The 27589-nt window shown below is 43.6% G+C and overlaps 1 protein-coding gene across 4 annotated transcripts in view; it reads right to left on the minus strand.

Moving 5' to 3' along the window:
* The window catches only part of ITPK1 (inositol-tetrakisphosphate 1-kinase), a 136673-nt gene that overhangs the window by 53691 nt on the left and 55393 nt on the right, over window positions 1–27589 (minus strand). For all 4 annotated transcript variants that reach the window (XM_084519945.1, XM_084519947.1, XM_084519946.1 and 1 more), the window contains 2 exons: window positions 15603–15728; window positions 3995–4112 (listed from right to left, as the gene is read on the minus strand). In XM_084519945.1, the coding sequence (XP_084376071.1) occupies window positions 3995–4112; window positions 15603–15728 (244 nt within the window). The remainder of the gene's footprint in view (window positions 1–3994; window positions 4113–15602; window positions 15729–27589) is intronic.

A 27589-nucleotide genomic window follows, 5' to 3' on the forward strand; every position in this document is an offset into this window, starting at 1 on the left:
AACCACTTTAAAAAAAACAAAACAAAAAAAAAAAAAAAAAAAAAAAAAAAAAACAGGTGAAAATATTTATAGAAATGAACTCCAGGGTCTGCAATATCTGAGGCTCAACCACTGAAGAAACTTTTAGTCAGAAAGTTTCAGGCGACAAAAAAGGGAGCTGAATTTTATATGTAAGCATTAACTAGACAGAGCACCTAGCGCGTAGCAAGTTGATCAGTTTTGATTTTAATTCCTTCAGTTTAGATTATTACTATTACATTTAAAAGCCTTTAATCTTTAAATAAAAAGGCTATATTCCCAAGCCTACTCACAGTGATTATCTGTAATGATCTTAACCATAATTTAAGAAGTCAGATCTTGAACTCCGAGGTTGTAAGATGACAGCTTTTCAAGACGGTTTCAGAGAATTTAGTTATTTTTCATGAGGCTGAAGCTTCAAAAGGCTGACCCAGCCCCAACCATACAATAATCTGCAAAAATGAATTTTGTTAAATAATGCTCCTAATCTTTCACTAAACATTACAGAAGCTGAACTAGAATACTTTTGTATCACAAGTCATTCTTCACTGATAAGTAAACAAAGCCATACAGCTGCCAAGAGAACTCAACTGCCACGCCAAAAAAAAATCTTTTCAGTGATTTATTTCAAGATAGACCTGCCAGCTATGTAGGACACAAGCAGTGAGTGCAAACTTTATTTTTGAAGTCTTTTTTCAAAAGACTTAGAAGTGAAGGTTTCAGAATGACTAGGTCTTTTCGAGCTTGCACTCAAAATAACAGAGAACAGGAAAAAGAGGAAGTCACAGCCCTGATTGGACTATTTCTGAAAAAAAAAAACATATCCATGAAAATCAATGCTAAAATAGCTTTTCATATACGTATACATATTTTTAGAAGAGAGTCCTACTTCCTTCCAAGGGAGATATCACTATCTGAACTGAAAAAAACAAAGGCACCCACTGTTAGCTATATCCTACCCTGTTACACGGTGGGGTCAAGGTGAATCCTGGAGCAGGTTGCCCGGAGTGGTCATTCAGCCTCCTTCCATGGAGATATAAAAGCCCAGCTGGACATGGTCCTGCTTGGAGCAGTGGGGGGACTAGATGATCGACAGAGACCCCTTCCAGCCTGAAGTTCTGTGAACCCTGTGTTTCCACAGGTGGCAGCGGAAAGAGTGGTTAGTGCCAGTCTAGGACCTGGAAAGTTCAGGTTCAGCTCCATGCTTGGCACTAAACTGCACGTACAACTCTTCCCTGCTTGTAGTTCTCACTGTTCATTTAAGGGCTACAGACTGCAATAGACAAAGCTTGCAAAAAAATAAAAAATAAAATAAATAGACAAAGCTTGCAAAAGGCAAAGCTTGGGCCACAAAACGTCTTTCCAGACCGTTCTTGTGAGGCTGGATCACAATGCTTATTATTAAGATATTTGACTCCATAAAGAGCATGGAAAGGACTTCCAGAAATCCTAACAATGTCCAGGTGCCCAGTTTTAGGCACTTCATATAGTGATTCTGTTTTTCAGGCCATATGGAGAATTCACAGTTGAAAGGCATTAACTTGGATATCTGAAAGATAATTTCATTCAAAGTCAAGCTGTTTGTATAACACTGTGCCCTACTGCTGCAGAACACGGTCACCTCAGCAACATCCGACGTTTCCAATGATGCAGGCAACACGGAGCAGGATTCAGCATTGTGCAAAATGGAGAGAGCAGAACACATGTCCATCCTCCCTTCAGCCCAACTGGCATGAATCTTTAATTATACAGTTCTGTTAAGGTGTACAGGCTTAAATGAAATGCAAACTGAAGATCATAAATGAAGACTACTTTGTTTACAGTTACTTTACAATGTAATTCAATTAGAGGTTAGGATTACCCGAATCCAAAACTGCCCTATAAATCAGATGATGAAATTTAAAGGTTTTCAAAAGCAGAACATTCCTCCTTACACATGTATCGAACCCTCCAGAGCTTATGGCATTCCTTTGGAAGAGGGAATCCCTTGCACTGAGCTTAGTGCACCACGTCACTTTTGTATCCTCTGATAAAATGGGTTCTTTTCCTTGCAGCTACATACTAGGATATTATTCTTGGTAGTGACTTCCTTCTGAAATTCCAGAACAAAAAAGATGCAACTCTTAAGACCTTATGCTATTTACAGATGTATTACTTCTTGTTTGAGCTCTCTAAGTGCTCATTGCCTTGGGATACGACATGACAGCTGCAGAGCAGAAAACACAGTTTAGCAGGTGAAAACAAGGAGGGGAAAAAAACACCACAAAGTCTAGAGGGATGCAGCTTTTTTTGGTCTCCTGAATTTCTCACCACAGATGATTACATGTGGGAATACAGAGGCTGGTCTACTTGGACCAGAGTGAGAAGTTAGCCAATTATTCAGCTTTCTTGAGATTTCCCCTAAGTACAAAGTTGGTTCAAGGTCTCTGCCGTAATATTTCTGATGATGAGAAAAAAATAAGCGGAGACGGAGCAGGGGCACTTGGGGTGGGTGTAGATATGGTCACCTAATATTAAAGCAGCCAGTGAAAATGGGTGATGCCTTTTTCTACTTCATTCCTAAATTTTATTAACAGCTTCTCTTTAACATGTCAGTTTTAACTGACACTTTAACTCTTCCTTAAGGAAGAAAAATTTACTCTTTTTTCTCACCAGTTTGACCAGAGAAGGCCATGATACGTGCAATTCAAAGTCCTTGGAAACACTGGATGCTCTCCTGAGTATAATGTTCCCAGAGATATAACACCACCAACAATATCGATAATAACTTAAGGAAAAACAAACAAACAAACAAACCCATCCTGAATCTCTCTGCTCCTAGAACAAAAACCAATCCCTTCCTCGGAGTACAGGTCTCCCTTAGAACCCTTTTCCTACTCACACACAGCAATAACTACTCCAGAAAAAAAGTCCTTTTAAACTAACTGCACGTTTTCTTGTAAAGAGATTCCAAAGCATATGGGAGAGTGCTGCAATTATCGGTCATACTTTTACATACTTGAGAGGGTCATAAAGTCACTACTTATGAGGCCAGGCAGGTCAGATGCAAACAATACATCTATAAAATCCACAATTATAAAAATACAAATTGATGAACTTCTTAGGTGCCCATGAAATAGTGCTAACACAATTGTAATGGCAATTGCAGTAACACCACATTAGAACATAGTTCAGAAATGCAATTTCCCTAAATTATAGTCATCTAATGTATGAAACAGTTGCTTCAAGAGCTGATCTAAAACTGAACAAAAAAGCCAAGAAATATTTCAAGAAAATGGCAAAAGAAGAAATAGAAAGGCAGTGAAAGACTCACTTAACCTAACAGTTAACATGGTAAGATGATAGCATTATTCAGGTTAAGAGGCATGACCTCCAAATATGGGATGGCAACTCTAATGATACCAATTAAAGGCAACAGTCTGTGTCAGGTAGCCAGCCAGCACCAGAGGAGCATTTATGTTTCTTCCAAGCAATTAACTTGAGCATGCTTCCAGCTTCCAGCCTTTCTCAAATATCTTAGCTCTACTTAGAATTTAATTTCTTTCAGTCTTTTCCAAAATATTTTTTTTTCTTCCATAAATCTCCCCAAAATTCAAGCCTTCTGGTGAAGCCTAAGGATTCTTATGATAAGCTGTTAAGCTTGTCGAGTTATTTCAATTTACTAGCATGCACAGAAAGAATGTTTTCCAGGAGCTTTCTGGGGTTGCTCACTGTAGTAAATACACTGTCCATTAAACCCATATCATGTTCTTAACCGGATGTAAACCTCCTTTGCATACTTTGAAGAAGAAGAGCACTGGAGTCCAGAATGCAATCCTGTGACACTGGAATGCTTCGGTGTTTGTGCTCCCATGGAGCTAAAGAATGTGAGAGGCCCAAAGCCACTATTTGACACCTCACAGCCAACCTCCAGAAGCCAGCTGCTTCCCTACGAGTCACAATAAAAGCCTCCTGGGAGAGCAGGCAATTGGCCTACCTTGCATGTACGCCTCTATTTGCCGAATGAGCTCGTAAGACTTGGATCGGTCCAGAAGCGTTCGAATAGCCGGAAGAGGGTCCAGGATGATGGTTTCTGGATGAGCATCAATATACTCCTGCAAAACAAATACAAAGGAAAAAAAAAGGTATTAGGTTGGCTGAAGACTGTGGAAAATACTGAGATGGAGAAGAGAATAAAGTTAAAAACCCCAGTCAATGTCCAGCTTCTCTGCTAGAGGAGGCAAAAGTAAATTGGCAATGCAGAAAGTGACCAGACAGTCTAGACACTGACATTTGAAACAAACACAAACATGACAGCTAACTCTTTCAGGATGGCAAATTCCTCCTGTAGACTCACCATCAGCAGTGAAACCTGCGCTGCAACCCCATCAACTCAGAAGGGAGCCAGTGGCAAAGTGCCACAATAACAGCTGTGAGCAGGGCAAAGAAGAGCAATTAGGAGAAGAAGGATGACATGCTGCTATCTTGGGGTCAGCCCTGTATTGAGTTACTCCACACGAACATCAAAACTGCCTGAGCTAAGCTCAGAACTACATCTGTGTTCTTTAATGTTGTTATTATTACTGTCCTCTAGCTGTGCTGAATGCTGTATTACAAGATGAATGATAAAGGCTAGATTTTTTTTTGGCTGAGCTGAGAAGATTGCTGTTTTACTGTGTCTTCATTAAGGTCTCAAAGCACCCATCTTGCCATTTTTCTAAGCTCTCTCCTCACCACAAAGCAAAGTAACGTTCCCATGGATGTCCTCCTTGCAAACTCAGCTCCCCATTCCCTGAAGTCATGACTGCTCTGCTGCATCTTGGCCATGAACGTATAGACAGCTGATGGTGCTGCCCTTGCAAACCCACCCATGGCTACAAAACCTTCTTCTGTTTCTCTGAAGAGAAGCCTAGTTCCACTTTTTCATCCTTGCCTGAACTTGACCCCATGAAGTCAATGGATAAACAAGAATCCATTTTATCCCATCCAAAATAGGACAAACATTTCTGAAGTTAGCATCTGGCTTTGTTTAACCCAGCATCTGAAAGCCATCTTTACATTTCCATTTGTTTAAATCTATTCATGTACGCGCATGGTAAATGCCCCTGCGAGTCCCACACTTTCATGAAAACCTACTTCCTTTTTTCAGTTGCTTCAGAGAAAAAAAAACATGCTCCAAAAGACACTAAGGTGTATGATGAGGTGGCCACAGGAGATGCACTTTGCTAGGCACCGAGATGGGAGAGAAAAGACTCATGTCCCTGGCAAATGATGTTCTTCCAGACACTAACTGGGGAAGCAGTTCTCCCCCGGCACCCAGCACTGGCAAACTCTCTTGCTGCTGACTGCACAGTCTGGGCTGATGGCTTGCTAAAAAGGGATTATTCTCTTGAGGCTAAGAGGATCCAGTGCTGTGGTTTAGTGAACCCACTGCATCAGCCACAACATAGAAGTAGTTTTCCTTCACAGGGCCACAAGGCACACTTCAGCTGCACTAGATGTCTGACAGAATAAATAACCCCTGCAGAACAAATAAAGTGAATTATATATTATTATATATCCCTAAAGGTATGCTCAGCTTTGCTGCTACCTGGGAAAGGTGAGGGACAGAGCCTTTCCCAGGGACTGTCACCACAAGCATCAGGCCCAGCTGCTGCCTCACCCTTGCAGCGCCCCTGGACAAAAAGCCCCCTCTGGCTCCCTGGAGCACAAGCTGGGTTTGTTTCAAGTCATCAGCACTGTGAACAGTTTTCATTAGTCTCCTGTCCCCAATACTTTCAGAGTTTCAAGCAAAGCAGTCAGCTTCCACATACAGAAGAAATTTGCTTTTTGGAGAGAGAAACTTGTTATTAATGCCTCTCAGAGCCCCGTGTGTGTCCGTGCGCGCAGGCACTTTCACACAGCCAGAAGACACCTTGTGAGGCTGGGATGATCCCGTGATTAGGGAATTAGTTTAAACTTGCTGATCATGAAACGTTACTTGGAGTATCTCAACACATCTACATGGCTCCTTCAGCCCCTCTATGCCTCATCTGAAGAGTTTGGAAGCTACCACACACTGGGCAGCTTTGTGAGCAGAGGGACAGGGTGGTACATGAAGGACGGCCAACATGGTGCTGGGGGGCCGTGTAAGCACACAGCAAACAGAGTGAGACCTACAGTTCCGCAACCTGATCCCGACACGGATCTAACAGCAAACATCCTGCAGTGTTTCTGACGGGTGTACTAGCTCTTCCTTTTGTACTGCAGTGACTGCCCCTCTGGTCCTGATTCCGCACTGAATTTAAGCTCCACTCTGCCCATCCTGGCCCACTCTGTACACACTAATCCTTCCCTTCACACATATATTTGTCCTCACTTCAGTTTCCATCCCCTTCACTCCCCTCCAAGGACAGAATGACTTTTCCCTCTCTTGGTTCCTTGTGCAGCTTCCCAAATCCTCCTGATGCTCACCTCGGCATTATTGACTATCCTCCCTGCCCTGTCTTCAGGTATATTCCACATTATTTTGGCTCACGTTACTCTATGTATTTCCAGAAGTACAAGTGTTTTTTAATGAGTTCTGTAGGAAACTTCATGGTGCTTTATTTATAACGATAATAGCTCTAAACCATATTATAAGATCATCCAAGCACTAAGCTTGACACAGCATAATGAAGTTTAAAAGCAATGAAGGCATAATCCTGAGGCGCTGCTACACCAGGCAAGGCTTCAACAGCAGCGAGCATCGTAGCTGGCTTTCCAGTGACTGATTTCTCATCCTGCTGCCTTAAGGAGACTCCAAAGAGCTCTGGAAGGCAAACACAAAATAACCAAAGAGCATGAAGGTGGGGGCTGTTTCTCAGAAGCCATTTAGAGCCTGGAGGACTTTAACAAGCCCTGCTCGTGTTGAAAAGAACTTCACAGTGAAAGACAACAGCCCCTTCAAACATACACAGGAGCCTGTACGCAAGCTGGTTTTTTATTAAAAAAATAAAATAAAATAAAATAAAATAAAATAAAATAAAATAAAATAAAATAAAATAAAATAAAATAAAATAAAATAAAATAAAATAAAATAAAATAAAATAAAATAAAATAAAATAAAATAAAATAAAATAAAATTTCTTGGCATCAAACATGTTTCAAAAACTATTCTTCAGATATTCTTCTTTTATAGGCTTAAGTAGTCAGCCACAGGGCACAGGAATGGCAAAGCTCAGAGACTGTCAGCAAAGGGCCATAAAAACCTGCATCAACTGAGTAAAGCAAAGGACTGGGACCAGAAGTGAGTGTCTCCTAGAGCTAATATGGGGGTTGGCTACACAGCTCTCATTTTAGCTAATCCAGAAATGGCCTGCTCTTTGAGGCACAGAAGTCTGTCAGCGCAGAACAAGGCTGATGTATTTGTATAGGGCATCTCTCCTTGGACACAGCTAGTGGTTAACTCCTGAAGAGCTGTTTCAGGGACAGAAGCATTTAAATGCGCTCAGGTCCTTATAACTCTGCATCTGTTCTCATGGCATTGTGTGTTGCTTGGATTTCCATCACAAAGCGTTAACCCTGCATTCAAAAGCAGAAGCATTGAGTTGCAGCAGGATCCCCAAAGCAAATGCCAGGCCTCCCCTTGGGCATGCATGCTGCCAGCACTTTGAGCACATGCAAAAGAAAGAGCTCCAGTATCTACGTGCAGGAAAGCACTTTAAAGGAAAATCAAGTCCAAACCTTAACACTTACATCCCACAACAGGAGAATACAATAGGAAAATTTTGTCAGCTTCACAGGAATAATTACGGTAGCATATATGAGACCTTCTGTACACTTCGATTCTTTACTAGGTACTGCTGCACACTCAGCAACCACATTTTTTTTAATGTATGGCTTTACAGACCAGAAAACTCTCAATTTAGCCTGAGCAGTAGCATTCTTCTCATGGCACAGAATAGCTCCACCACCAGAAATACAGATCTGTCGATGAACATGAAATGGTTGCATCTAAGAATTTTGATAGCAGCTGAGCTACTACAAATGTGAACTTGAAAATGAAGCAGTTGCAGAAAGAAAGAAGAAACACTGAAGCCAAGGGTCTGTATTCAGTAAATCACAACCTTTCAGCTTTTACTGTTCAGCTCTTCTCTGGTCATTCCAACAAAAGAACTGAACTTTATTGTGATGGATTTACCAAAGACTGGTATCCAACTGTAGGCTCCAACAACCCAGACAACAATCTGTTGGATATTTAGGCTTCCCTGCAGTATTTTGAAAGGGCTGTCCCTGGGCTGCAGTTCAGCTTGACCCAGACAATGTCTGTGTTTTCCTCTTCCTAATCTTTGACATAATAAAAGCAAACAAGAAAAAAAAAAAAAAAAAAAAAAAAAGGACTTTTAGCAGATCCTCCTTTGTTTGTACTCCAAGCTTGGCATTCAGTAATCCTCTGAACCAGCCCTGTTACTGGCAGAAGGCCAGCAAAGAAACCTGAAATCAAAAGAGCTTCAAATGAGAGAATCAAATGAGAGACCAAGCATCTGATGTTCCCTATTAAATACCTCTGGATATAGCCCAGAGATTAAAAAATAGCTTTTCTTGAGAAGCATATATATAGATGAGAAGAGAACTGATTGTCATTTTACCCAAAAAAGGTAGTTAATGATTTTTTTTTCCATTTTAATATTTTAACAGAAAGTTTATACAGTATCTACTGCAAATATTAGGTCATTAGATGATAAGAGATACTCACTGACTCATTGACTCGATTTTATTACTAAGTAATAAAACTTCTATAACCTTTTGTTTAATATTAAACAAAAGCTCCATATAAAAATGTTAGCAAATGAAACAGTAACAGTGTTTGGATTTGTGTTTTCCTGTGTACAGAAACACAGAGATGACTGCTTACAACAACAAACTGACGTTTTTCAAGGGAGAAAACATGTATAGACAGAAACAAAATTTATCTAAAGACTTTGCATCAGATTCAGACTTAAATTATAGAAGTTCCTGTTCAGTGTCTTGGGTGGTGATGCTCTCTTTTCATGGGCACTTCTTTCCAGGAGGAAAGGTACAGGTAAGGTGGATCCTGAATAAAAACTAATCTCAAAAATGTTTGTCTCTTTAAACCTAAACAGATTCCTACAGTGGTTGGGAGGGATGAGGGTGGTGGCACAGGGCAGTGGACAGAAACCTCCTCTGTTCCTTTTCTATTAATTTCACATCTGAAAGTAACTTTGAGTACTCAGCTTCCTTGATTTTCCTTCAGGAGTCCACCACAGCTTCATTTTGCAAATAGCTATCCCCAGGAAAGCCATCCTACAACAGTTAGCACTTGGAAGGGAGATTTTTAGTTAATTCTGCCTGCTTACAAGGCTCTTCCAACACCAATATAAGAGAATTATTTTTCAAATGGGAAAAACACAGGCGCTGCCCTGTGAATTCAAGTGTAAATAGACCATTTCAACTCTCTCTCTCTCTCTCTCTCTCTCCCTGGCCCCTCCAGTATGAAAAAAACTTCTAAGCTTTGAAAGTTTCCTTTGATTTTTCACTTCCCTTTTTTCAGCGGAGCACATGAAAAAAGAAAAGAATCACACAAGTATTTTCAGAGTACAAAGGTGGTAAGTAGAATAACAATGGGCTAGTATATTAAAAAGAAAGAAAGAAAGAAAAAAAAAAATGCACTGGCATCATCTCTCTCCACAAGTACATACCCAAATCATCTTTTTGAAGCTGATACTTCTGATGAAAGCAATCAGTGCAGCAAGAACAATGCACTCCCCCATCCAGAACAAGAGTAATGCCTAACTTCTCTCCTTCCAAAATATCTCCCTAATTTCCCTTCATCCCAGCCCTAAACCCTTCTAATAAATCAAGAACAGAAGAGCTCTTCCTGGACAACTTCACAGTAGGAAAGTCAACGGTAGGAAATATGGGGCAGGGCTTGGGGGGATGAATAGAGGGGTAGGAAATGTTTTCAGTTTTCATTAACTGCCAGCAGAGGTCTAGGAATAAAAATCGTTTGTGATCCATCTTTTCAAGAAGGCTAATGCAAAGAGAACCTGTTCAACAAAATGTCAGAAAGACAAATTAATAACCCTATTGATTTTCCATCACTTGGGCCATCAGTGTGAATGGAACAGACAAGTACGAAGCTGCAATGAATAGAGCTACCCAAGCCCCTGTGCAGCTATGACAGGCAGCTGTTCAGGGAGTATTTTGCTGTAATCACAACAAAGTTTCCCTAGTCAGCAGTGGCTTACACCAGCCAAAACAGACTCAGCTTTCAAAGTCATAAACTTTGTCTGGAGGGCAGGAGCTGGAGTTGTTTGATTCTCTTTCTTATCAAGGCGAAGGGAACCAAGCACCAGCAAGTGAAAGGGACCCTTGCGGACTCTTCCCACCTGACTTCTCCCCCACATTCCTCTGGTCAAGAAGGAACCACCAAGGACTTTAATGCTTTTGTTGTTGTTGTTTGCTTTTACTGGCTGGCAAATGATCTATGTTCAATCAGATGAGCCCAGTGTTGCTGTGGGTAGGAGGGGAGACTAATCATCTCTATGTTCTGCAGCGTTAAGGGCCTATGTGTCCTATGGAGCAAACTGGAAGTTTTCTCCACTCTGCACTTCATGAACTTCACCTGGTGCTGCACATGGTCTTCACTGCAGCTTTGGAGGAGATCACCAAGCACTCATCACTAATCTTAGGTGGAGTCTGATTTGCAGCTGCCAATACTCTCCAGAGGAACTGCTGTCCAGACCACACATCCAAGCAGTATGAAGACCTCGGAAAGCTCAATCCCAAAGTCTTCTTCAGCTAAATGCCCTTGGTCTGTAAATTAGGTGTAATTATAGCTACTACGAGTTTGTTTCAGAGCTCCAAATAGACAAAAAAAAAATCCTTATCACAGCCATTGTGAGTTGACATTAGAGAGCTCTTCATATTAATCTCAAAAAGGAGCTAATGCTATTTTATTTCATTTATGACTTGCAGAATAAAAACTTGGGGATGCAAATGGGATTGCCTAGATGACACGATGAAGGCATGAATTGAACCCACATCCCTGAACTCCTTTCTGATTCTTTAGGCATTATGTTCTACTTCATTGCAGGAAGATGGCATCCTCAAGAAATAGATAGATTAGATTATACATTGTTTACTGAACAACCAAGGATTAATGACAGGGAGAAAAGAAAGAATATCAAGTTCTTCTCTAACATACTTTTTTTTTTTTATTATTGTCATTTGCAGTTCAATTTAATATTCCTAAATATGAAGGCCTTGAAGGCACTAGGCAGCTGTACCCAAGCATTTATAAAAAGAATTAAGTTTCTTAGTGCAGCCCTACAGCAGCCGCTCTAGAAGATGCCTGGCCAAAGCCTGCTGTTGCAAGCACAGCAATGCCAAATTCCAATATGGAAAAATGCTCAAAAGAGACTAACCCCACCATTACCAGTGACGTGTAACGAAGATGAAAGATCAGAGGAGTCATTAACGCATGAGCAGAGTTCACCTGCACAGAAGACTGGTATAAGGCAATGCTTTGTACCCATTGGGTGTTTTTCACCCAGTTTTTTTTCCCATACAGTTCAACTGTTAGTTGAACAAATTTGTTTAACAAGATTGGTATTAACCAATCAAGTCGGGAGACAGGGAGCTATTTCTTCTGCATCTGACTTACTCAGACCTTATCCTCAATTCCATCCGTCTCTATTACTTGTGCTCTGGAAAAAATACAGAAAGCAGGTATTATGGTGGAGAGAGATTTTCTAATGATACAATTACTTTTTAATTAACAGATCTCAGAGAATTTAAGGGTGCTCTGACTTAGATGTTCCATATGCTCCAGGTGTGTGAGCAATACTTTGCTTCTTACAACATTTGACATATAATACAAATTTCCAGTATTACCAAAAGGAAAACTTCCAACTTCCCATCAGCATACGAGAAATTTTTACAGGAAAATCACAAAGTCCTTTATTAATAAATAGAGATCAGTTTATGAACAGGGGATGGTAAATTAAGGCATAGAAAGGCAGGTGTATTCTTAATAACAAAATAGTGGAGATGGTAACAGACTATAAAACTGAATTTCAGCCCTATTATCCGGTTCCTGGATTACAATTATTTCTGTTTTACTCTACTGTAACCCAACCCTGTTCCAGGCTAATTTGCTTTCCATTTAGTTCTCTGTTATTCTTAGAAGGCAGCAGACAGGTCTGCAAAAATAGGTAACAAAACAGAATGCTCTCGTGCCTTGCAGATATTTAAATCAATTCATCGCTATGCAAATCCTACAGAATGGATCTGCCTTCCTGTATCAAATACCTCTGCTGGTACTCTCCAGGACTCCCTGGTATACCTGAGACGACTGTTCTCACCGATACAGGAGTTAGCATGCCTCAGGAAGCACATCCCCAGCCCAAATCACTGACCTGGGAGGTCTCCTGTTCCTCTACACTGTGTGATAAGGACCATGCTACCGACAAAAAAAATAGGCACATGGAAACAGGGGCAGTGATGTTAACACAGCTGAAGTTGGCAGTATGGGAGAGAAAAGCCATGCTGTGTATGCCTACACAGGGAGCAGACAGATTTGTTAGCCCCAAATCTTAAGGTGTGGGGGGGTGGGATTGTTAATGGCTTCCTTCAGAGTCCACTGAAAAGAAAGATTTACGATATTCAAGATTAGCAAAGACAGCAAGAGCTGCAGCACAGCCCTAAGGAACAGCAAAGCACAGAAATGCTACTGCCCTGCTTCCTTTAGCATGTGGAACAGAAACGCTATCCACAGCCTGCAAGCCCTGGCCGCGGGAGATGCTGGCAGGTCAGCAGCCCCGGGACGATGAGAAGGGAAGAACTGCAGCTGATATCAGTGGGAGGGTCCCCATCCTGTGTGCCCTGCCACATGGGATTTCAGCACAGCTGCTTCTGATGCGTAACTCTCTAAGCTTCCACTGGGAGTGCGTAAGGAGGCTGTAAGCCTGCTGGGAGCATGCTTGGTTTTCTTCACAGCCTTGGCTGACCCTGCACAACAGTGAGACTCCTTCCCACCTGCCAAGCTCCCCCAGCATCTTGACTTTGATCAAAAAGTCAAGGTAGTGAAACTGATGCCGTCATGCACACCGACAGCAAACAAATTTGATTAGTCTGACAGAAATGTATGATTTCTGCAAGTTCTGCCAAGATTTTATGTATGGTCTCCTATTCCTGCCCCTGCCACGGCATACATTGTAAAGAAGTATGTAGAAATTTGAGATCTCTGCAGTAAGCAATTGCATACTGAAACTAAGTTATATTTTCTCAAAAAAAAAAATAATCAAGCTGCACTATATAAAATACCTTATTCCTGACAAAAGCTTTGAAGACAGAAATAATATTCAAAATATATATCTTATTTTTATGCTCCATTAACCACTATATGCAAATTAGACATTTACCATTTCTGAAAGTTAAAAACAATTTAATTTCTAATAGTCTGTAGTTAAAAATTACTACTATATTTGATATCAGCATCTGAAAAAATCAACTGCCAGAGGATCAGTGATAGACTTTTAACTTATGTGGCTCTGAAGCATTTGGGAATGTTAGAAGAGAATTCAGAAGGGGCAGTTAGGTTTCTGGTCTGTAGGTGCAGTTTTGTTTGTTTGGGTTTTAACATTTTCTGTTGTTTTAGGCCACTGCATCTCTATTCAGGTGATATAATTCTTTCGCAAGCACCATCAAAAACGATACAAAGAACAAGTCCCTAAACTAAAGGATAAATGTGTAAATGTACAAATACACCACTTATCTCTCAGCACTCAGAATCCATCCCACAGACTCATTAGATAAAAGTCACATTTTCACTGAGATTCTAATTTAAATAGGTTTAAAAACAAAGCTTCGATATTTAAGCTATTCAAAAATAATGGATTACGTTCTTTAAATGCTAGCAAAGGTACAGAGAGTAATGTCAAGGTATCATACTGTGATTACTTAAAAAAATTTACTGGGGCAAGGGACTTATCTCTAGCAGGTCACTTTCCCTCTAATAGCATTCCACTGGAGCAGCAGCTGTCACACTGACACAACAGCCCATTAAGTTCTCAGCCAAAGCCAGGGCTCTCCCTGCAAAGTGCTCTGCCCCATTTCATACTGAACTTCACCTTGGCAGTTAAGTGCAGCTTAAGGAAAATATGTCCTCTATACTTAGCACTGCTTCTTCCAGACCTCACCCAGATACTTGCAGAAGTAACAGCCTATGACCTTAGCAATTAAATGCAGTAAGTTGGCTAGCTGAAATTCTTACTAAAAATATTCAATAACCATTGAAGAGTTCTTGCTCAGGAATAAAAGAAATGTGTTTCAGATACTAACTATTGCCACACACTAACTGTTCACTAATGCTTACACAATTTCCCTATCAGCATGTTTTCCAGGGAAAAGTGGAGGTGCCACAGTATTACACAGAGGTGCAAATCTCTGTGCCTCACACTCAGGAATGCAACTGATGTAGGGAAGATTGGGAATCATGAATCTCATGAGTTTTACACAGCTGTGACCAACTCCATGTGTGTGCCCTTTCACATCTTTGGGCATCAGCTTTTACCAACAATACGTGCATTATGAAGCCAAATTAGTTGGCGTTTGAAACGGGCAAAGACTCTGAGCATTAGCAAAAGGTCCCTGAAGTCCATCTTTCCACATGCTGCTTTGGTCATTTGAAATTTCAAGCGCTGTGGGAACTGGGTGCCCATGCTCCTCATCTACTCTTCAGAGAACTGGTGCCAGAGGGCCAAACCCACAAGCCAAACTTTTCATCTCCTGGGTGAATTTGAATAATACACAGGCGGGAGGAAGTGGGGAAGCTTTGTAACTAGAGCAAAGAGAACATTTCCTCCATTAAGTACAATATTTTCTGCATTACTAGGAGTAGAACATTAAGCAGAGCAAACAGAACATGATTTCCCAAGACAGCAAACTTGTCAAAACTGCAGAATTTGTCTGAGCTGGTTTTGCACCTGACATAAGCATATTTCATAGTTTTCTCAAAATACCTTATTTAACTTTGCTTCTCTTTGAAAGAAAAGAATATACCTTTGATCAAAGCTATCCACCAGGAACACCACCTTTTAAAATGATAAACGCATCGTTATTCAGACTACTGAGAGGAATTCTTTGGGAAAACAGTTCTCTGTACCTTGAGGAAAAAAAGTTAATAGAACAGGATTGTATTAGAGGACAAAAATGCTGACACTCGCCTTGACTTATAGAAATCAGCATTCCGGGAAGCAGGACAACTGGACAGGACTGGGCCAAATTAATTCAGTATTTTCTATCATGCAGACAGGTATATGTAAAGGGCCCTACAAGTACCTGCTTTTCCTTGTAGACAACGCTAGCACGTCTGGAACAACATCAGGACAATGTTTTGTGGGAAACCAGTTATTATTAAGCTTACCAATGCAATGTCAAACCTATCCAGAGTCCATTGTTGACTGACAAAATTTCTGGTGGGCTCCCTAGGGCAGTGCAGCAGTGTTCCTGAAAGCTCTTTTCATCAAACATCACCAACTGCACAGAGAACAGGCTGGATGTGCTGCACCAAGATCACCCTCCAGCTTGAAGGGCAGAAGGGCTGTGAAAGAGCCGCTTACCTGGAACCTTTGCACCAACTCCAGAGACTGGCTGTCGTTCTGGTCTGCTTCAAGGATGACATCTGTCAGTTTATGTATGATCACGTCCAAAGGGCCCTGGTCTTCAAGGGGTTTGGTGAGGTCAAGCTGAAGAAACCAGAGAGAAACCTTTTGTTAAAATGTGGAGGATCTGAGGCTCTTGTCCCTCTCCAAGGCATTCCCATCACACAAGTGGCATTTATACACTGCCTTTATTTTGATACATCACCTAAATCCCTGAGAAGTGACATTTCATTGGCTGCCAAAAAACTTTACTCAGAAATTTACTTCTCAGCAGTACACATCTAACTTCATGTAAAAGCAGTGAAATCGTTGCCAAGCATCCTTCATCCAAAGGCCTATCTGTGCTGCTTCTCCACCCTGAGCAAGTATTTCCCACTTCAGCTCTCTTCCCCGTAGTTACACGTACGCACAAAAGGAATGAGCCAACAATAATTAGTGCCACTAATAAGAGGAATGCCTACCATGCCCTTCACCCTTCGGGACTGCGCAGAGCAGCACCCAGGGCAGTAGCACAGGTAACAAATACGCAGCTCAGGATCGCTGCAGGCTCATCTGCTGGAGGGAGAGCACCGAGCTGCAGGGAGGAGCGCTGCACCCAGAGCACAGCAAATATGCTTTGGCAGGGAGCTGGGTAGGGGAATACAGGTTTGGGATGGGCTCGGCAGAAATTCAGCTCCAGACAGCAGGGAAGGGCCCAACAAGGGAGGCGATGTGTCACAGGGCTTGGTCCCAGTACCACGGCAGGGTTCAAGGAGCAGAGTGGCTACATATACTGGAAGAGAGTGGAGGTGGGGATCTCCTGAGGAATCTTAGGCAAGGCTCCTGGACCTGATGGGATGCAGACACAAGCCCTTACAGAACTCTTTAATGTCATTGTGGAACCTCAGACTCATCCCATCAGGCCATATATCCAAAAAGTAAAGATTCCTGCTACACAAGCAAAAAACCCTGCACCACGAGGACCACCCGGCTGCAGCACAGAGACCCACAGAGGCCGGAGGATCTCCACCCTTTGATGTTTTCAGACCTGACTGGACAAGGCCTTAAATAACTTCATCTGAATTTAAAGCTGAATCTGCTTTGATCGAGGTGATGTACTAAAGACCTCCTCAGGTCCCCACCAAACACCCCAATCCCACGAAGCTTATCGGACCGCAACGTTTTCAGCGTAAATAACAGGCAGGCTGACATTCTCGACAACAAGCCGGCTGCCTGCAGCACGAAGGCCACCACAACATCAGCTGCTGCTCCTGTAGGAGCTGTGAGATGCACTGCAGCAGCGGCAACTTACACTTGCAAATAGCCGAGTGAAACATCTTCGAAATGTAGGACAGAGGCATGCTGCGGAAGCTGCAGATGGCATCTGCTCCTACAGGCACGGGCACGCGCCTTCCCACGGCTGCCTCTGCTCCTGGCATTGGCAGGGAGAGGCGGAATGGCCGGGAGATGCCCCATCTTCACCATCTCGTTAGCTTGGGTTTTGTCCTATGTAATTTCCCACCGTGTAGAAATGGCTCTGCTTTGAGTGAAGGAGTGCCTTAATACGCTCCTGCTAATGGCCACAGGTTGAGGCTCTAGTGCTATCTTTGAAGTACTCGTGCAGATCCTAATGAGACTGGAAAACATATTGCACATCTTCTGAGGAGACTCAGAGGCACCATTTACAGGCGGGCAGCAGACCCTCTGCATGGGAGGATGATGTAAAAGACAGACAAGACGGACCTGATGGGGACTGCCTTGCCATACCCCAGGAGGCCTGGCTGTGCTAGCACATTTTGGCTCCCATGAGCAGTGCAAATCTAAGTGTCTGCAGAACCAAGGCAAAATGATGTGACTCAAAGCTTAGCTAAGGACATGGAAGGAGACCATCTACTTTTGTAACCAAATTCCAAAATATTAGTTAATATCCTTAGAAGAAATCTCAGATGATCACACAGCTTCTCCTGACTTTTTTTTTCCTCTGTCTATCATATCTGGAGGGAAACTCCAAAACAAAGGGTCCATTCAACGGAGTCGGAAAGTTCCCAGTTGCCAAAGTATAAAAACGTGAATTAATCCTTTTCAGGGCTTCCACTTTGAAAAACAGTGAGAAGCAAGAAGTATCTGAGATTGGTTACCCCACCATGTTCTTGCTGCAGTTGCAGCTCAATCTGCACAGAAGCACTCAGAAACAAGAACACAGTCCTCCCTTTCAGCCCTGACCCAAGAATAGAAGAAGCCTTCAAGGCACATGCAGGCATTTTCAGCAGAGCGTTTTCCAGAAACGTAAGACATCTGGGCAGGGTAACTTCCTCACAACACTCGTGTCAGCTAAAACCAACAGGCGTATGCCGAGCACGTAAACAGAGTGCACCTACCAGGATTTGCACAGGCAAATCAGCAAGTGTCAAAAAGGGCCCCTGTAACAGTGCTCGGCCTCCTCCCTCGCAAATGAAGCAATCCTGGATGCAGCAGCACGTTCAGGCAGCTGCTCCACGGGCAGCTCAGCTTCAAGTGGCTCAGCGAGGGCAGCAGGTACATTTCGGCCACACAAACCTTCACAATTTGATCCGAGATTTCGTGGATTGGAGGATCAAACCGCTCGCAAGAATAAGCTCTCTGTGTTCCGGGCCACACTGTGGAAAGCAAATATTTCTGAGCCGTGTGGAATTTGGAAGTGTTCCACCTTCCTTTTATATACCAAGGCAAAAAAGTTGGGAGGAAAAAAAAAAAAAGGGTTGAGGGGGAAAAAAGGAGCCTTTTCAAGTGGAGTATCAGACCCAATCATAAGTCACTGAAAGTACAGTGCAAAATTTCTGATGGCCCTCTGCTGAGACAAACACTGATTCATTGTTTGTCATCAGCTGGAATTTGAGCCCTCCTACTTCCCTTCTCTTTCAGCATCTCTCTCTCCAAACGATCTTTGCATTCGACTCGATCACCCCAAGGTTTGTTTTTGAGCAGAACGAACGCCATAGCAACAGAAGGGAGAGAAAAGATTTATCAGCACCAGCTTGAAAAAACAGAAACCATAGCCATGGCATGCTTTCTTCTGCAAAGTAGGCTACAGTCTGTATTTCCTATTCTGCTTTCAGAAAAAGAAAAAAAAAGGCCAGCTGGGTATTGGTTTCATGTCATTGCTGCTTACCGCCAGAACCCAGCAGAGATCAGGTGAATGACGTGGAAGACAGCGTCAAAGCTGTACAAAATCTGTAGAAAACACCAGATACGAGGCATTTGCCTTCCCAAGTTTTACAAATCCATATACAGAAGAAAGCAACCACTAGATAAATGTCCTCATCACTACACTGCTCACCTTCCAGCAGGAAGGCTGGCTGGGAGTTGAAAAGCACTTCATGCTCAGAAACCTCTCAGCCCCTCCAGAGCAAGTTGTGTGTGTGCACGGCTCCATCGCCCTCCTCTTCCCTCCCTTCCTTCTGCTGTCCTCCAAGCACACAGCCAACACTTTATCCAAAATCGTTATACAGGAGGGCAGAAGAAGTTTGTTTCCACTAAGCGTAATTTGTTTAAAGTCTTGGGGTTGTTTTTCTCAGGAACACTGGCCATCCATGGACATTGTGGGGACGGGAGGGGACGGGCGCCTGGCGGCGTGCCACCGCTCCCCCATGGTCCCAGCCGCAGCCCCGCACGCAGGCAGCTCTGGGAGCAGAGTTCAGAAAGCCAGGTCCAAGGGAAGAGGTCTGGAACCATTCACTCAGGGAAAAACAAACAAACAAACAAAAAGCCCTGCAAATACTGGATTTAGAAGAAAATCATTTATCTAAATGACTAAAATTTTTTTTTAATTTTATCAACGTTTCCATCCATGCTATAATCAACTGCATTTCAGAACCCGGCTCAGCAGGATTGCTTTTTTTTCTTTAAAGCTCTTTTGCAGAAATAATTTTTGCATTATCATTCACATGAAATGAAGCCTGAATACCAACCTGTTCTGTTCTCTGAACTGAAGATGAGATCTGCCCCCTGCTACATCCCTGAGGAATGTACAACACATTTCTCCCTTTCCATTTATCCTCATTTTTCTCTTAATTTATTTCCATTAAAAAAAGAAATAAACCTCTTTTTCTTCAACAATTCTGCTCCCATTCTGCAAACAGCTAATGAGCTCCCCTCCCCAGACCGCTGCACCAAAGTTCTGGCTTTGTTTCGGTTTGTATTTGATCTGCTGCTTACAGTAGGAGTTTGTGCACCTCTGCAAGCAGCCCGCCTTGCTGCAGAGGAAATCGTGAAACTTTCACCCAAAAGGGGTGAGTGAAGGTAAGGAGAAACCATCAGAGCCGATACCTTTATTCTGAGCATTCAGACCAACATTATCTCGAGTGCTAGAAAGTTTAATTAAATGCCACACAAGGGGAAGTTCTGTCCAATTTTCCCTCCCTCCTGGTAGAAAGCCATCAATGCTCTGCACTTGCACAACTCAGAGCCCCAAAGTCCCTGTGTGGCAGCTCCAACATTTCCTGGCTCTGAATCCTGCTCCCCAGGAACCGGAGGCGTAGCAGCAGCCTGACCCGACCTCCCTGCCCCCTGACGCCCGGGGCTGAATACAGCATTTTCTACACACATCTACTGCATCCTGCTATTTGGGTATCCATTAAGGCTGCACTGACCCCAAAATGCATGGGGTTTATTGCCATCATAATTTGACTTCTTAACTCCACTGAATGTCAACCTTCGGGTTATAGTCACCACCTTTCTCTGCTGAGGTTATTTTCTACCCTGTATCTCATCACAAATTTGCACCAACCCGCTTGTAAAACAGAGCCCCTTCTTTCCCCAGCCACAGCCCCGGTGTTTAGCTCTGCTGCGCATCAGTGCTGCGCGAGTCACGCTGAAAAACAGGCACAGCTCTGGGGTGGAAAGCCGGGTCTTTGAGAAGCTGCAGACTGACAGCTGATGTATTGGTGTGTGCTGCTTTTTCCCCAGAAAGCTCAGAGATGAAAGGCTCCAAAAATATCTTAAGCATTCTGGAGAGGGAAGGGAAGAAGCAAAAAATCAATAGTGCCAAGTTCACCACTTTGCATTGTAGAAAGTAAAGGAAACAGAAATATGCGGGGAAGTCTGATTACAGAGGGAAAGTGCTTGTGTTTGAAAGGAAGTGGGGCAGAAAGCAGGAAAATGGTTGTGTGTGTCTACTGCTACCCCTGCACGTGAGACCCTCAGACACAGCCTGGAGCAGCAGCCTGGCTCGGAAGCCTGCTTGCTCTTGGGATAAATCCAGGGAAGCTCTCGGGACCAAAGCAGTGCAGCTCACTCCCCACTACCCAGCCAAAGCCTGCAGGAGCTGCCCCATCCTTCCCCTGTCACCAGGGCACCCCCACAGGCCCCAGGGCCAGGTCCACGCAGGTACGGAGCCAACATGCATGAGACTCCACGCCAGAGCCCACAGGAGGTGGCAAAGCTCATCCCCAGACAGTGGGCAGAAAGACACTGCTCTGGGGGATGAAGAGCAGGTAGCGTCACTGATCCACAGCCTTTCCACAGCTCCTCAAATATTTACATATTCAATCTAAATAAGCATTAAAACTTTTAAATATTTAAGGCTCGCTCCCGGTCTCTCCAGCCAAGCAAGCCAACGACCTCAGCTGTCCTCACAGCCGGCTCCGCTCAGCACTGCCGCTGGGGCCGGAGCACGCAGAGCAAACGCAGCCCTCCTTGTGGCAGAAACGCCAGTCCTGCCCCAATGCAGAGGGCAGACGTGACCCCGGTGATCAGAGGCTGCAAAGGAAGAGTAAAGAGTTCACCAGGAGGACCTATTTTCTCTCTCCACTCCTTCCCCAGCCACCCGAACGCTCAGCAATCTGAGCGAGGAAATCCGCTGGGGAGAGGAGACTTCCCCCGGCCCTCCCGCTCGCCCCTCAGCCCAAGGAGCACCACGGCCCCCACAGCCACCGCCAGGGCAGGGAGGAACTGTCCCCCAGGCAGGAAGGAAACGCAGCTTCACAACACCGCACCTTTCTGCTCGTCTTCTCAGAACTGAGGAAATTGAAGGGCTGCCGAGGAGCTCGCCTTCTGCCCCTGCAGGAAGGGAGCTCTGCGGGTTACCTTCTGCAGCCCTGCCCAGCTCGGCTGTCGGAGTGCCACCCAAGGGAAAGGAGAGCAGGTCCCACACTGGGACACGCTGTTCGTATTCCCAGATGCCAGCTACATCCCCAGGAGCCAGGTTTGCCTGAAGGTGAGGAGCAGCACAGCATAAGCTACGAAGCCCTGCTGGGCTCCCATTTTCTCAGATACCGAGATGTTAAGGCAGGAGGAGCAGATTCTGGGCTTAACAGATGGTTTCTTTGCATTTTCTGTCACTGATGGCAGAGCCGATTCCTTTGCATTCTGCTTGGCACCAGCTGCCAGCAGATATGTGGAAATGCTCTGCATGCTTGCAGGAGCTACACACTGCTGCTGCCCCAGGAGAGGCGATCTCCTAAAGGTCTGGGAAGGGAGAATCTGTATTCCAGAAAAATGAGGCAAAAGAAAGCTTAGAGGTTTTGGGTTTTTAATCTTATACAATGTGTACTGACATACACAGCCATCATCTGTGGCTGTTTGCTAACCTCCATGTAAAGAACAGCGCTCACACACCCAAGGCTTGTCCCCAGAGCGACAGTGAGCTCCTGGCTCCTCCTCAGCCTGCGGAGTACGGGGAGAGGTGCTCCCTTCTCCCTCCCCTGACCACTGAGCATCACCCAGCTTCTGCCCCTTCATGCCCTAACAGAGTCCCACATCCAGGTTATGGCTAAAGGTCTTCAACAGTACAGATTTCCTTTCCAGGAAAAAAAAGTGGGGATTTTATTTTCTTTTGTTTTAAATCCAAGAATAAAACCTTGGAACTACATTGTTTTTGTTTTAAAAAACAATAAAAAATCTAGGAAGGAAAATACATCTCTGCTTGGTTTATCTCCTGCTTTTATGTACAATATTTTGGCACTCGCAGCAAGTTCTGTCCAGAACTTGCAGAGATGCAGGAACAGCTGTGCCTGAGCACAAAACTGAACTGTGAGCTCTCGCCCCACTCAGGCTGGGTTGCAGCAAGCAGCCTGTGGTAGGCAAGTGGTTAAGCAGCTCAGCCTCGTTCAGGGACGGTCTGAAAGGCAACTGTTGATTTTCAGCACTGCAGGAAGAATAATCAATGTTACTCAAATCCAAAAAAGCCTCTTGCCAAGGGTTTCTTCTGAGGTCACAAATGCTCTTGTGGATTAGGAAGGGCAGCCGAACAAATCCAGAGATTAGCAGAGGAAAAAAGTTGAACAGAAAATGTGTGACACGGGAGGATTAGCGCTCCAGAGGAGGAAAGCGAGTGATAGAAAAACAAGATCCTGAGCAGAAATCGCAGTAGGCGGAACCTGCTGCTGAGACGGCCTTGCTTTATGTTCTGTACCTGTCAGAAAAATGCTGTTCTCATCTGTCAGATTAAAAGACTCTAAGTAATCCCAGAAAAGGAAGGTATGGGAAAATTACAGAGTGGCACAGAAAATTTCTGGTTCACTTCCCGAACTTAAAGCTTCTGAATTGGCAAGTCAGATCCAGAACGACCAGGAAGAATTTTAATGTTCCCTGGAGTGAACTGGGTCAGCTCCAGCCCAGTTACTGGCCTGACAGCTCTATTAATCAATCATGGGGGAGAGCAGGCACTCGAGGAGGAATGGAAGGGAGAAGCCATCCATGGCAAACGCTCGAAGCAATCCAGAGGCCAGCAATACTGCAGCCCTCCAGGCAGCACAGCCGGAGCAAGCACGGGGACAGGAGGGGGGTGCGCTTCTCTGAAGCTTTCAGAGCTTAATTATAGCACTGCATAAACATGCAGAATGTCAAGCTTGGACATCACTGCAAATATTTATTTATTTTTAGTAACTACTGGATACAGAGATAGTTAAGATGAAGGAAAAGCGTACTTCTGAGTGCTGCTCTTGGACCCACATAAACATGCTCTGTGTAGCTTCCCTCCCGTTGGCAGTGGGATTAGGAAGTAGGACAGCTCCTCCGCACAGAGATGTACACCAGTGAGCCTGGCTGCCACCCTGCATCCTAAGGGCTCAGATCTGGACTCCCAGCACACGGCTCAGGCTCAGCTTCAGGACACTTCGTCACTGGGACCTGCCAAGCAGCAGCAGGAGGTGCTCTGGGTGCAAGACTGCGCTCCCCAGGGAGCTCCAGTGTCCCTGCTGCAACTCTCCTTCCATCAAAGCTTCCAGGTTGAGGGCCAGGCCTCTGTCAGCCTCCCCTGTTCACAGCTGGCACCACAATATATGGATTTCTGGGTTCCTTCTCCGTTCTGAAGAGGCTCTGGATGACACAGAGCTGTGGGCATATGCAGGTAGCATCCAGGGCACATTTGATCCAGTCTGCTCATCGTTTTGCTGAATTTATGTGCTCTTTATATTGTGTTCATATACCTTGAAACACCAAAATACCAAATCCCCTGGAAACAAAAGCATTATAAAGTCCACCTTGTGCTGCAGAGGTCTGACAACCCCACAGCATTAGTTAGACACAGCCAGATATTAATGAGAAACAAAACAAGAGGAGCTGCATCGATAGGGGAGATTTGCTCCTAAGACTCAGGAGAGCAACCACTGGTACCAACGGGATGCTCCAGCTACTCCTGAGCAGGGATCGCTAACACAATCGGTAACAGAACTGCTAGATCGAGCTGAGTTAGCTTCAACTACAGGATAAAATGGTGGATAGCCAAGCTTTTTTTTTTTTTTTTTTTTTATCTCAGGATGATGAACAGATAAATTAAGGGAAATAATTAGCAAGGACAGCTGAGCTGTGAAAAGCTCAAGGATTTGAATGGAAAAGAGGCTTGGCATTTCATACAGATGCATTAAATAGCGAAATGTATTATTGAATTACATTAAAAAAGAAAATATGGGATCTTTGTGCAGCAAGTGAAGTTTAATATTCAAGACAATATAGGAATGGCCCAACGTTTTGCACAGATATTTTGCCTCATTTTTCAGCCTGAATAAGGTTGCTGACTGTGGGAGCAAGACAAGGTGGAAATAAAAAAAATAGTGTAGAGATATCAATAGGTACCAGAGTCAAAACTAGATCTCACAGACTGAGATTGACTTCATTCAATTTTAGAGTCAGTAGCTGCACTGTAAGTACAGGCTTTTCCATGTAGTCAGCAAAGAGGAATACAGAACTACCTTAGTGTTCTAAATTCTTCTAGCCTGCTTTAAATTCCTGTTCTAGGATATGAGGAATTGCACCTGAAGCATGCCTGACCAGAGGGAGCCTGGCTGGGGGGCATCAGGTGGCTCTGAAGAACTTAACGCACTGGAGCCTGGGGAAGCCACCTCTCTCCTTTAACTGGGTACTAATAATTAAAAAAAAAAAAAATCCAATTAACCAAAGCATGGCATGTGAAATCACAGGACGGAGACACAAGGGTTACAAATAACCGCATCCATCATGGAGCACTTCCCAAATATCAAAAAATAGCCATGTTATTTGGAAAAGAGCAGGAGAGGGAAAATTACACTTCTGGACCACTCAGCTGACCTAGTATTGTACAAGCATTTCAACACCTTTGGAGATGGTACAAAAATCAGATCCCCAGATAATAAATAAAAACGTGGTATGGATCTACAAAAGATGGATCAAGACACTCACTGTAGGACAACTGATGCTCTAGACACAGAAAATGCAGAGCTCTCAGACATCAGCAAAGCACGCAGTCAGGTAAAGCAGAGAATGGCAGGGACTAACAGAATAGGAAGGGGAGCTAAATAAAAAAGAAGATGACTATGGCTTGTATGCCAGAAGCAGTACTGGCAAACCAGAGCGTACATGCTAGTGGCGCTCCTCGGGCACTACTCTTGTGACTGTTTTATTTACTATTTCCATTAGTGTCTTAGGACAATAATTAGATTCCTGATAGCCCTTAATTACACAGAAGTGTGACTGACAACCACCACCCAGAGAAAAGTATCATGCAGAAAGGAGAAGCAGAAATGGGATATTGTGACTAAATACAACATGAAGGGCTGCACACAGGTGGCCTAACAATGAAAAAAACCTGCCCTATTCTCAGGGCAAGATGGTAGCTGAAATAGGACTGCGGCACAGATAAGCCGAATTTCAGGATCAGAAATGGGTTTTTACAGGAGGTTTGCAAGAGTCCAGTTAAAACATAAAGCTCTACCAGACTCCAAATGGAACAAATGTGCACAGATTAGGTTATTCATATCTGGAAATATAAACTGAAAATGAAACTAAGTGCTTAAGAATTTAACCAATCTTTGACTATATATATATAATATATATATAGATATATGTGTAGCTACCTCTGGGTCAGGGGAGTGCTCACCTCAAAAGCCTAGAAAATCCCTTTTACACTTTTTCCCCACGGTCATGGTTTTTAAAAACTATGAATAAGAGCACTTGGGCTAATGCAGATTCTTAGAGCGTTACTCACTTTCTGGTAAGAAAAGGCTTACCACAGTCATAAAACCCACTGATGCACTTCAGTGCTGATCTATTTTATGCTATAAATTTGTGTTCTGGGTAATCAGTGCAACAAAGAGATGTGCTACAGGAACCTGAATGGTCCAGGAGCTCCCTAAATACTCTTTTAGGAACAAAAAAAAGGAGGAGGTGCAGCAGTGGAAAAGCCATACATTTCAAATTATTCACTCAGCCTCATATTTTATTCCATTATAAATGGAGTTCTAAATGAGTAGCACATAGGCAATATGGGGGGAAAAAAAGACCATCAGAAACAGCATTCAAGGAGAAGCAGGCGAAGAGGCACTCTGTCATCTAGCTGTTAAAAAGAAGTCTGGCACACTCCATAATTCTGGGCTCTTTCCACACCCACCTGACTGATGAGTCTTCCTCACCAGATGGAGAAGGAAGCTGTGGTTCTTTCTTTGGCACCTCACCAGACTTCTATGAGGATACTGCAGGTATTTTTCCCCATTATGATGGTTGCGCTGACTTAAAGATAAAACTGTGGTGTGAAATTAGGTCAGAATTTGATTTTAATTAGTTAATAATAGTTTCGGGTGCCATCTCCCAGTTCTACGATCTGATTGTTGGGGCTTTAGAATGACATTTCCCATCTCACACTATTAATTTTCTTTTCCCTTTCACTGTTTGAAAGGCTCAAACGAACAGGAAAATGACTTCCTATTCAGGGAAGAGAGTGAATGCAGCAGTAATTAAACAGGCTAGAAAAAGAACAGCTGAAATTGTAGTTCTTTATCTTCATTCAACTGTTTTTACAGGAATCTCGGGAGTTCCTGTCACAGCAACAGGTAAAACATCCTGTTGGATGGAAAACGCGGTCTATAAATTGTTAGTGCACCTTCAGCAGACATCAAATCCAAGCCTCAGCTTTCATACTAATTTTTAACACGCGAAGATAGGAAGAGAAGAAACTAGCCAAAAATGCAATAACAGAGCTAGAGTGTCAAAAGCCTCTCTGCATAGACTTTATATCCTTTTTTCCCCCAGCTCCTGCTTTGCCATGCTACCTACGAAACCTTTGCATAAAAGTCACTTCTAAAACAGCCAAAATACCAGGTTTATGACGATAACCAAGACTGCCTTATGTCATCCCCTCACCTCCCATAACCTACCTGCCACCCCTTGCCTCACAGTAAGTTCTGTGGAGTAGGGATGCTTTTTCCCCTTGACACACATTTGTAAAGTGCCCACCACACTTGACCATCTGTCTGAGACAAAGGCTTTGAAACACTGGGGTTACACACTCAAATTCTCCTGCCATTACCCCAGCAGACTACTTGACTCCTTCTACTGGCTCAGGCACATACAGACAGTCAGGAGACCACGTCCATTAGTCTTGACAGCCCTGAGCTCCAGATGCACCAAGTATTTGTGCCATGCAGGCAACATAACCAAGCCAAGATTCCTCCATACATCTTAACTCCTGGCTAAATTCAAGTCTTGCATGTGCTTTCATGATCACTTCCATCCTTATA

Source organism: Aythya ferina (assembly GCF_964211825.1).
Source record: "Aythya ferina genome assembly, chromosome: 5".
Taxonomy (NCBI): domain Eukaryota; kingdom Metazoa; phylum Chordata; class Aves; order Anseriformes; family Anatidae; genus Aythya; species Aythya ferina.